The following is a 12,277-nucleotide window of genomic DNA, read 5'->3' on the forward strand; positions in this document are numbered from 1 at the left end:
AACTTTACCCCTATATCTCTCCATTTTTTCTCCTCCCCAATCTTCTCCTCCCCATTCCCATCTTCCTGGGCCTACTCTATTCCCTTTGTGCATCTCTGAGCCTCCAAGGCTTTAACTCTCATCAGCTTTCATGAGTTCAATGAACTTATCTATGAAGAGATCTCCCACATTTGTAATATCCAGCCCTAACTCTTCTCCTGAGCTCCAATCCAGGGTCCTGCCAACTGAGCATCTTGACCAAAGTGCAGTGGAAAGAATGGTGAATTTGGAGTCACAGGACTTTGAGTTCAAATCCCCACTCTTCACTATCTGTATGGTCTTAGATAATTCACAACTTCTTAGGCCTCAGTTTCCAGGTCCCTTCCATCTCTAATCTATGATCCTATGTCACCTCAAACTCAACATGTCCAAAATGGAACTAATTACCCCTCTATACCCACCCCATCTCCAAACGTGCCTACTTACACTGAGGGCTTCACTATAATTTTATACACTCGGGTTTACAACTTTGGCATCATCCTTGCCTCTTCTCTCTCCAATATCCCCTATATCCAACCATATACCAAATCTTGTCAATTATACTTCCAAAATACAGTTCAACCCTTTCCCCTTCTCTATTCACATAGAAATCAGATATGAAGATCATGTTAGTTCTCAGGATTTCAATACCTCTAACCTGGATTACTGCAACAGCTTCCTCATTAATCTCCCTACTTTCAGTAAATCAATCAAATCAATCAATAAGCACCTACTATGTACCAATAACTGTACAAAGTGTTAGGGGCACAGAGAACAAAACAAAATAGCCCCTGACCTCAAGAAGTTCACATTCTATAGGAGGAGGCAACACTTATACACATAAATACAAAATAAGTATCAGATAATTTGGGGAGGGTATCACTGGAGGTCATGAAAGTCAGTAAAAGCTTCGTGTAGAAGGCGGGATTGCAGCTGAGTAGATTCTACAAGGCAGACACGACTATGTTCCCACACATTGAAGTGAGCTTGTTCAGAACAAGAGATAGGAGAATATTAGCAAGAAAGCCACTTTGAATGTACTAAAAACGGCATAAAGATATATGGTCTAATGAGTCTACAAAGATGGGTTGGAAACAAGATTATAAATCCTTTAAATGCCAGATAGGAGTTTATATTTCATCCTAGAGGTAAGAGGGAGCCACTGGAGCTGTCGGGTCAGACCCGTGCTTCAGAAAGATCATTATGGTAATTGCATAAAGGATGAGAAGGAAAGAAGCTGGATACAAGATCAATTAGAAAACTACTGCAATTGTCCAGGAGAGAACTGATAAAGACTTGAACTAAGAGTAGTGGCTATGGGAGTGGAGAGAAGGGGACACTAAAAAAAAGAATAGACTTCCCCTCTCCCATTGATCCTCCCCCCAGCTACCAAAATAATCTTCCTAATTTGGCTCAGGGATCTGACTTCACTCCCCGGCTAAAAACTCTTCAGCGGCTCCCAAATGCCTTTAAGATCAAATAGCAGTTCCTGGCTTGGTACTGAAAGCTCTTCCTAATCTTATCTACCTTTTCAGACTCCTTTCCCAGTTCTTCCACTTGCCACAATCTATATTCTAATCTAACAAGCTACTTGCTGTGCCTAGAACTCAGCATTTCTTCTTTTAGTTCTGCTTTCCTACAAGCTATCAATCATTCATGGCTGGTAGGCAGCTCCATCATCTCTAGCTCTTAAAATCTTTAGCCCTGTAAAAAGCTTAACTCTGGTGTCACCTGATACTCAAAATATTTTCTGATTACTACAGTCTGTAAATGCCCTCCACAAATTATATTGTACTTATTTACCCTCTTACATGTTGTTACTCAGCCCCAGATCCCTAGAAACTAAAGTGTTAAAGGGAAAAACGTGTTTAATCTTTCTACCAGGGGGCAGCTAGGTGGCGCAGTGGATAAAGCACCAGCCATGGATTCAGGAGTACCTGAGTTCAAATTCGGCCTCAGACACTTGACACTTACTAGCTGTGTGACCCTGGGCAAGTCACTTAACCCCCATTGCCCCGCAAAAAAAATAAAAAATTAATCTTTCTACCAGCAGATAGATCAAGAGACAAACTATTTGTAGAGTGCTTAGCATAGTGCCTGGCACGCAGTAGGTATTTAACAAATGTTTATGCCCTGACCCCCACTTCCAAGTGCCTTTTTATTAAAAACAACAACAACAACAAAAAAAAACACTTAATAAACTTTTGCTGAAATGTACTGACAAGAAAATTATGTTCACACAGTGACAAAACCAATCAAGCACAACAAAAGCAAGGCAGAACTTCTAACTCTGGTGACCTTTACGTACTCAGATGTCAGTAAAGCTTTAGGATTCACTGATGAAAAGTACCATAGGGTTGCAGCCTGAATACTCAATTTAATCCAAGGTAAGTAACAATACAGAATACTAAAATAAGATTAAATTTTTAAATCACAAAAGCTGGTTATTTGTATCTTCACTTTATTTCAATTATTTTTGATTAGTATAAAACCCTAAACAAAAATCTAAGACTTATTACCAATTACTACCTGTAACACTATTAATCACATCATCTTTACCAGCAAGACCATATCTCATTCACAGAAGCAGGAACCTGGCAAAGTAGCAAATATTTTGCATAGTCGTGTGTAAAATTAGATCTCTTATGCAAGCTATCACTCTACTAATATTTTCATTCACAGGGGACTCTAAGCACTTAATTAGCATTTATACAGGCTCTAAATCTATTTGCAAACATGACAGAGATGAGCATTTGATATTTGACTTCCTAATCGTTGGACTATTAGATATCTATATCCTAGGTTTTTATTTCTAACCTGATGATTAAAACATTTAGTTTAAAAATACAATATTATTTCTCCTTGTTGAAGTGGAATAGAAAAAATCTGCTTGAGATATGAAAAAAATGTTACCCTAAGTTATTCCCAGATGTTAGATGGAAATTATTTTATAATTGACAGCAACTTACTTAAAACTTAAAGTTCATAATTTTATAAGGATTAAAATTCAAAACACCAATCTGGAAAGAAAAAAGCAAAGATTTTATAAATAGAAGTTATTGCATTGAAATATTTCCCCCCTAAATCCACCTTATGAAATTATTCTTTATTAATTCAAGTGGGTTGATGTGGCACAATCCAAAATTTTTAAATTTTGGAATTTTTTTTTTAATAACATGCAATTGACCTCAGTTAAATGTTTGTATTCTAAGCCCTGACAGCAGTGAAAAGGGGTCTAGGTCTGGCAAAGGAAAGAATCCTGCATCAAGATCTTTCCCCAAGTAATCCCTGAAGTTGATAACATAATGTTAACATGACAGTCAAACTATGGGCAAGCAGATGTTCTAAAATTCAGGATAACAGTCTTTTTCTTCTTCTTCTTCTTTTTTTGTGGGGCCATGGGGGTTAAGTGACTTGCCCAGGGTCACACAGCTAGTAAGTGTCAAGTGTCTGAGGCCGCATTTGAACTCAGGTCTTCCTGAATCCAGGGCAGATGCTTTATCCACTGTACCACCTAGCTGTCCCTTCAGATAGCTTTTTAATGTTAAATAATTATGCATCAAATACTTGGCACATTTGAACCTAATACCATGACTAAATGTAAATTTGAGGTTTATATTCATATTCAACTAGGGGGAAACAAGTTAGTACTCTGGTCAGTGCCCAGAGAGCATGGAGATGATAGGTGAGTAAACTGATCAGCCACCGAAGTGGGACACCTTGGCATAGTCATATTATTCTAAACTAGTGGGTGGAGCAGAACTCGACAGTAAAAAAATCAACTCTATCACATTTACAAAGATGGTGGAAATTGCTCATTTCTAAGAAGAATCAGCACCTGCTAGCCTTTCTGGTACTGTACCTGAAGGTACATACTACATAACTGCTTGTCTAGAGCACTCTGAAGTCAAGAAGCAATGAACAACAGTTGGAAAAACTAACAAACTAGAAGCAAACTGTAAAATAAACTATGTTTACAAACATGATAAATGCAATGCTATGGTGGTGATTAATGATCAAACCCGTTTACCATTTGTACCATTTAAAAATAACATAAAACAAAGTATAACAAGAAATGCACATTACATTTGTTTATATTTGATAGTAAGCTATAAGCAGTATGGCATAGACCAGCCCCCAAATTCTTAAAACCCTGGTTCAGAGTCCCACTCCTAAGTACTAACCACAGACAGGTCACTCAGCTACTTTTTAATGAATGCCCCAGGTAACTAAGAAAATAAAAGTACAAATGAGCTGCCTTATTTAGGTGTAGAGAATTTCCATACCAGAAATTCCCTGAACAGATGAAATCCCAGCTTAGAACAAAAAAGGACACACACACACACACACACACACACGTATAATATTGGTTTGTAGCTATTTGAAAGCAAATTCCAAATGAAACTATTATAAGTTGGTCCAGTCATTTGTAAAAATAATCAGTATAACAAAATTCAACAAAATAGCAAAACACTTGTTTGAAATTCAAGCTAGAAATTACTTATTTCATGCAATAGTCAACATTACACCAACTTCAAAAGAAACTGGACAGTCCAATGGAATTCATGGTAAAAGTATCTGACCTATTGTACAAACAGAAAACCAAAAGTAATTTAGAATAGCACATGCCATTTTAAAAGCTGTATATACTAAGACTTTGTCCACCTCATACAGTAGAGAAATGTGGTCATTTCCTTGATAAATCAAACCAATACTTTGCCTACAGTATATAAATCATTAAAAGTAAAAATACATTACTGAGCCTAAATTATTCAAGACAACTTTCTCAATTTTCTACTTCATATGTGCAAATAATACTTAACCATACAAGCCCTTTAACAAAGACAACAGAGTACCTATTAAAACACAGTATTTTCACACACTTAAAGTATTATGTCACTGAGAAGTTGATCAGCAGCTACCACTTTGCAAGACACATTTTCCAACTACATGGCCTAGTCCTCCATTCGGCAAGATTCTGATAGTCAGAAAATGAGTCACAGGAGTTATCACATATCACAATGAACCAATAAACTTTCTCACTAACAGGTCCTGGGCTAGTTTTAAAAATATGTAATTTGGGGCAGCTAGGTGGCGCAATGGATAGAGCACTGGCCCAGGATTCAGGAGGACCTGAGTTAAAATCCCACCTCAGACACTTGTCACTTACTAGCTGTGTGACCCTGGGCAAGTCACTTAACCCCAATTGCCTCACCAAAAAAAATTTAATAATAATGAATAAATAATTTTAAAAATTAAAAAAATATCTAATTTAAAATAAGGATGAAGAAAATTATTTTGGTTAATAAGAATATTTTAGACAGAGGGCCTTAACTCCCTTCCATTCCACTCACTGCAATAGGTTAACATGGCAAAGACTTCCTATGCTTTTTTTCTCCTTCAAACTTTGCCTAGTATGAAGAAGTTCCTTTCCCTTTCCCTTCCCTTTCCCTCTAACTTCTACTTTTTCTTCAAAGGCCAAAGAATATATTCACTAGCTATCCAATGACATATGTCCTCACTTCAGCTTAGCGAGGATGGTCTGACACAATTAAAAAACAGAAACCCTGGCATAAAGATCTGCAGGCAAATTTCATTTATGGTAACAAACAGTTCCAATGATGTCGATAGGTACCTTTCCTTTAGGTGAAAAAAAAGCATCTAAAAAGTATCATCCCTTGGGGCAGCTCGGTGGCACAGTGGATAAAGCACCAGCCCTGGATTCAGGACCTGAGTTCAAATCCCGCCTCAGACACTTAACACTTACTAGCTGTGTGACCCTGGGCAAGTCACTTACCCCCAAGTGCCTCACCAAAAAAAAAAAGGAAAAAAAAAAGACATGAAAAGTATCATCCCACAATAATCACCATTAAGAGAGATCATATTACATAAGTCAACTCCAATTAAGTACAAATGGAAATTAACATGTTTACTTCCTGCAATCAAGCCATTAATGCAAAAACTGATGGTCCAATTTCAACGAAGAAATGAGTTCTGAAAATGCATTAAAGCTAACTTTAAGGGTACATTATAGGAACCCTAATATGTTACAGCAGCAGTACAAAATTTAATAGGCTGAAAAAATAGACCAAGTTTAATGTTTTCAAAAGAAGCAACCACACAATGACTAGCTATGGCATAATATAGCCTAGTGAAAGAGAGCTGAACTTGAAATCAGAAAAAAACTGAGGTTTAATGCCACTTCAACCACTTATTTTGGGACCCTTCATTTCAGATAATACTTACACTATCTACCTTAGGAAACAGTTGTGGAGAAAGTGCTTTGCAAACTTTGAAAGCACTATATATGTTCAAACTATATATGAACAAAATAGCTGTTCAAAAGCAACTTTTATAAAATATAAAAAAATAACAAGTACTTTTTGCTATTGAAGAACTTCAATAGCTTCCACAGATACACATTTCTTGTTATAATTATTATGATTTGTTGTTATCTATTTCTTTTTACTCTAACTTTTGAAATAAAGGTTTGTATAATACCTATAAAAATAATATGGTACCTAAAGTCTCTTCTAGTTCCATGATCCTAGTCTTTGGTACAGTTTCTGTGAAAACAGAGCATACAAGTTGAGGGCATCATTCCAAAGTCCAACACTGTAAATGGAAGGACCTGTCACAGAATGTTTAAAATGCTACTATTCACATAAAGCTATGGTCCCATCCAAAGAATGTCACCTCTACCAATACACTAAAAAGGGTGACACACTAGTAACTTAAAGAACATATTAAAGAGGCATCAAAATGACAAATTTAATCATGCCAGGAAAAGTCAAGAGTTTTAAAATCAGATTCACAAATTTTCCATAACTGCTTAAAATATCTGTCTTGCACATTGGTCTTGGGCCTATTGACCAGTAGGCATTTGAATATTATACCAACACAAAGCTTTTATCCAAGTTTAAAATAGCTTAAAATTGGGTCCACGATGAAAACAATGTATTCACTCTATAGTAAATATATAAACAACTATAACCATAAGCTCTGTTCATTGGCCAAGTGCCTTATAACATTAACAATAAACTAATTTATAAAATTCTTTAAGATTTGCAGTGATTTCCTCAAACAATCCTGTGAGATAGCAGCTATTCTTATCTTGTAGAAAAAAAACAAAACCACTATATCATCCCTTTAACAACAGAAAAAAACCTGTAAAGGCTCCAGATTAATGGTGTGGGTAAAGTCAGGTGATTCTCAGTCCCTAGATTTCCCATCTTCTACTTAGCAGTTTTGCCCCACCACTTAAAGTTGGAGGTTTTTTCTTTGGGGGGGAATGAAAGGAACACTTGTGGAAACTCCTATACCAATGATGATACGAAATTAAGTTAGAAACTTAAGAGAACTATGGCACCAAAAAGTTAAAAGGCTTGTCAAGGTTCTGTGTCAGAATCAGGTCTTGAATCTTCCCTGACTCTAAAGCTAACCCTCTATCCATTAAGTCAGGGTGCCTTTAATGCAGTAGGATAATCCCTATGCACTAAATTAACCCTTAACATTATCTTTTCTCTGATGATAATATAAACTGGTCACCTGGTGTGTGTGTGTGGGGGGGGAACAGCTATGGGGGGGTGGGGAAGGCATAGAGGAAGTATTTCCCTAGAGACTGCTTGCCTTTGCATTGAGGCTAAGTTAATTCTAAAAGTAATTTGCACCCTAAATTTCAAACCCCAAAAGGAACACTTACACCAACACTTCACTACACAACCCCAAAACAACACAGTATAAGGCACACTCCTCTAGCCTGAAGCACAGGTTTTTTTGCACATGGTATATTCTTTCTTTTTCTTTTTTTTTTGGGGGGGGGCAGGGCAATGAGGGTTAAGTGATTTGCCCAAGGTCACACAGCTAGTAAATGTCAAGTGTCTGAGGTCAAATTTGAACTCAGGTTCTCCTGAATCCAGGGCCAATGCTTTATCCCCTGCACCACCTAACTGCCCCCGGTATATTCTTTCTAAAAGCACAAAAAGGGATCTTGTTTTATAGGATGAACTCCCCCCCACACTTTTTATAATTAACTCCACCAATCGAATTTGTAAATGCAGTTTAAGTTTGTTAAAGAACTCTTCTAGTGAATACTTGAGTAATATTAACAATTATTCTCCTGATTTTAAAAAAATTTTATTTTGTGGGACAATGAGGGTTAAGTGACTTGCCCAGGGTCACACAGCTAGTAAGTGTCGAGTGTCTGAGGCCGAATTTGAACTCAGGTCCTCCTAAATCCAGGGCCGGTGCTTTATCCACTGTGCCACCTAGCTGCCCCCTGATTTATTTTTTAAGTTAGACTTTCACGTATCTGGTTTTCTTTAGTTCTACGATTACCTAATTTAAGACAAATCATTCGAAAATTGTGGGCTCTGAACCCCAAGGAAGTTCCTTGATAAAGTGTCAACCAACAAAAACAAAAAAAAAACAGCCTATAAGGAGAAGAAATGTGCCCTAGAAACATTAAGTATAGACCGGCAAGAAGGTTAGAGCAGCGGGCGCACGGGGGGGGGGGGGGGGGGGGGGGGGGGGGAATGCTCCGGCACAAGCAGCGGCGGCAGCAGCAGCAGCAGGAAGTTTCAATGGGGCCGGGCCGAGCATGCGCCGTGCAGTCGCGCGGTGGCCTTATGTGGAAGGAGCACCACTTGCGAACACCAATAATAGACCAGCAGCCCCAGAGAGAAACATGAGCAACAAGCACCTTCTTCGGCTCTGTCCGCCCCCCCCCTTTTCTCCGAGCCCCTCCTCCCTCCCCCTACACAGACACTCTCACACGCTCACACTCACACCCCGCAAACGGGAGGGAAAGAGGGACAGCGACTCCTTTCTCTTCCCTCCATCCCTGCAGCCAGAGGTGAAAAAGGAGGGAAGAACTGGGAAAGTGGAGAAATACACCAATGCATCTGAGAGGGGGGGAGGGGAAGGCACTCTCCGGCCTCCCGGGAGGGGGGCTCCGGGGAGAGCCGGATGGAGAAAGAACCCGGGCTCCATTCTCCCAGGAGGTGGGGGGGGGTCGGAAAGAAGGGTCTTGAAGGGCGTCCCCACTCGGAGCAAAGAGCCTTGGAAGAATAAAGCAAAGGGAGGAAGGAATGGGGGGGAAAGGGGGAGAAAAGGGGGAGGGAAACACTCCAGGGGAGTGCGCACATGGGGAGGGGGACTTAAGGAGCTCCACGTTCCCCTGTTCCAGGACTCTGGAACGTGGACAGGAGTGGGGGTGTGGGGAGGGGGCGTCCAGAAGAGGGGCTGGGCCCGGCCTCCCCGGGGTGCAGGGAGAGGGGGCGGAGAAAGCGCAGGGAGGGCCGGAACCTGCGCTCCCCTCCCCAGCCCGGGAGGGAGCGGGGGTGGAAGGACCGGCCCTAAGCCCCGGAGAACAGCACACAATACCTACCCCCCCCGCCCCAATTACTACCGCACCCCCCCACCCACGCAGTGGGGGTGGGGTGGGGGTGTTCGCCCCGCCCCCTCTCCCTCCGCTTCCAAGGCCCAGAAGGAGAGGGAGCGGCCCAGGACTAGGCCAAGCGAGCATTTGCTTCCCTAAGGCGAGGGATGGAAGAGGGAGCTCAGGCCTCTTCCCGCCGCGGGGCCGCTTCGCTCGCCCGCCCGCTCGCCCCGCTTACCCTCACTGTCGCCGGCGTCGGGAGTGGGCGCCTGCAGCACCCGTTCCAGCTCCGGAAAGGGCAACTCGGGCAGATCGAGCAGTGGCCCGTATCGCTCCAAGAAGGAGCAAACCACGGCGAAGTTGGGGCACGAACCGGGGCAGCCCGGAGGAGCCGTCGCCGCCGCCGCCGCCGCCGCCATCTTGGACTGGAGGATGGAGGAGGAGTGGGGGGAGATGGAAGGGGGAGGCCGGCGGCGAGGCAGGGTGGACAGCAGGGGGCGCAGGAGAGCTGGGCTCCCCGCCGCGGAGGGAAGGGGGGCGAGGTCGCCGCGATCCCACAATACCACAGCCGCGGGGAGCAGTCGAGAACCGGGCCCTTTGAGGGCAGAGGAGCCTCCTCTTCCCTTCACCCCCCTTCCTTCCCCTTTCCCCTTCTATCTCCCCCTCCCGCTCGGAGCTCGCGTTGCCAGTCACCGATTCATGTGACAGCGGGAATGAAAACAAGGTGAGCGCGCGGCGGAGGCGGGGCCAGGATCCCAGCGGATGGAGGCGGGACTTCGGAGTAGGTGGGGAGGGGAGACGACATCACGAGGCCAATGAGCGCAGCCGCAGGCGGGGCCTCGAGGTCCGGAGGTTGGCGGCGGGCGATGAATGGTGGAGGGGACCGCGCTGGGCGGGAGCGAGCTCGAGGGCTGGGCTGGGCTGGGCTGGGCTGGGCAGGGCTGGAGTGGGCTTTCGGCGTCTCAGAGGCGCGGAACCCCGAAGCGAGGTAGAAAACACGGAGCCGGACTTTTGACCTGGGGCTGTGTGTGTGTGGGGGGGGGCGTGCCGAACTGACACAGACGCGCCGGGTGAGTTTGGGGGGTCGCCGGGGTCTTCGGTTCCCCGGAGGGCGGGAGGGGAGGAAAGAAAGAGCGGACCATTGATGGGGAGAGGGTGCCCTCTGGTTTGTAGGGAAACCTCGGCCCGCACTCAGGAGGGGCCTATGGCTTGTTTACGGGGTTGTCTCCCGACGTAGAGCTGCCCTCTCACAGTGTCACCCCCTTCTTCACCTAGAGGCTACCCCTTCCCAAGAGGTGTCACCCCCTCCGCTACGCAGGGCTGCTCCCCTGCGTGTTACACACCCCTTTTCTCACGAGGTGTCACCCCCCCCTTCCTTTTCCATCTCCCATATTGGGCTGTCCCTTCCCACGAGGTGTCACTCCCCCATCGTCTACGTAGGGCTGCCCCCCAGGTGTCACCCCACCCTTCCCGCTGGGGCCTTTCCCTCTCCCGTATGGGGCTGCCCCTCCCCAAGAGGATGTCACTCCCTCCCCCTCGAAGGGCTTCTCCCCCACAGGGTATCACGACCCCCTCCCTCCCTAAACCCTAGAAGTGTGAGTTGTAGAAACACCCACCGCCCACCTACCCCCCCAAGGCTAACCCAATCCAGAGGGGGGAGGGAGGGGACTTGACCGACCTGGCCCGCCCCCAGCTCACTTTCCTGGAAAGGAAAAACGCTAACTTTGAGAAAAGTTAAAAAGAGAAAGGGGGGGGGGGCGGCGGTTCATTGGACAGACTTTTTGTCGAGTGACAACTGTCCACCACCCAAGGACGCACAGGAGCTCAGGCCTCATTCTCTTGACCTTTCCGCCACTTTGGGCACCTGCCGTCCTTAGCCTCACCCCTGGCTCTCCTGCCCCATGACCCTCCTCCAGCTTCTTGGCTGGAAAGTCTTCCTCCTTTCAACTTCTAAGTCAGGGTGTTCGCCAAGCCTCTGTTCGGGGCTTTGTCTCTGGTTTCTCCCAGGGTTTAGCACTGTGCCTTAGAGCATTTGGTAGGTGCTTAATAAATGTCGATTGTCCTTTTCTTTCCCCCTCCGTATCCGGATCTCTTGGCCTCCCTTGCTTCCCCGAAGCTAAAATCTCACCTTCTGCGGGAAAACTTTCCCAATCCCTCTTAATTCGCTTAATTCGCTCTGTGGATTATTTTCCATTTATTCTGTATATAGCCTGTTCACACATACTTGTTTCCGTTGTCGCTTAGCCATCATTCTTCTCCTCGATGTCTCTCACCCCCATACGACACAATCCCTTGCCTAGACCTGTGGATTTCATCTTTTCAGTCTCTATCCAGTAGCCCCCTTCTTTCCTTTGATTTAGCCATTCCAACCCCTCAGTGCAGGACTTCATCTTCTCAAACCTGGACTGTTGGAATAGCCTTCTGTTGGGTATGCCTTCCTCAAGTCTCTCCCCACCCCACGCCACCCTCTCTCTATTCTGCCACCAAAATGATTTTCCTGAAGTGCATTCTGACCTTAGCACCTCTCCTTGAACCCCAGCCCCATCAATAAGCTCCATTGTCTTCTTTGGACCTCTAAAAGCAAATTCAGAATCCTGCTTCAGGCTCTGGCTGTCACCTATGCCTGGAATGCTCTCCTCCCTCATCTCTGGACCTCCCAGCTTTCTTCAGGTCCTAACTAAAATCCCATTATCTTCAGGCAGTTTTCCCCAACTCTCTCTTAATTCTAGTCCCTTCCTCTGTTAATTATTTCCTATTTGTCCTGTATATAACTTGTTTATACTCATTTGTTTCCTTGTTGTCTCTCCCCTTAGATAGTGAGCTGCTTGAGGGCAGCCTCTTCTTTATATCCATAGGGCTCAGCACAGTGCCTGACACATA

At 44.3% G+C, this 12,277-nt stretch overlaps 2 protein-coding genes across 4 annotated transcripts in view; one reads left to right on the forward strand and one right to left on the reverse strand.

Moving 5' to 3' along the window:
* Nucleotides 1-9,952, reverse strand: part of RSF1 (remodeling and spacing factor 1) — a 133,264-nt gene extending 123,312 nt beyond the window's left edge. For both annotated transcript variants that reach the window (XM_043991533.1, XM_043991532.1), the window contains exon 1: nt 9,636-9,952. In XM_043991533.1, the coding sequence (XP_043847468.1) occupies nt 9,636-9,816 (181 nt within the window). In that variant the 5' untranslated portion in view covers nt 9,817-9,952. The remainder of the gene's footprint in view (nt 1-9,635) is intronic.
* A 32-nt stretch (nt 9,953-9,984) lies between these two features.
* Nucleotides 9,985-12,277, forward strand: part of AAMDC (adipogenesis associated Mth938 domain containing) — a 44,215-nt gene continuing 41,922 nt past the window's right edge. Inside the window, exon 1 of one of the 2 annotated variants that reach the window (XM_043991535.1) lies at nt 9,985-10,121. The gene's annotated coding sequence lies outside the window, so the exon portion shown is untranslated. Of the gene's footprint in view, nt 10,122-10,328; nt 10,468-12,277 lie in introns of those variants that run through there. The other variant, XM_043991534.1, reaches the window with a different exon arrangement.

Source organism: Dromiciops gliroides, chromosome 3 (assembly GCF_019393635.1).
Source record: "Dromiciops gliroides isolate mDroGli1 chromosome 3, mDroGli1.pri, whole genome shotgun sequence".
Taxonomy (NCBI): domain Eukaryota; kingdom Metazoa; phylum Chordata; class Mammalia; order Microbiotheria; family Microbiotheriidae; genus Dromiciops; species Dromiciops gliroides.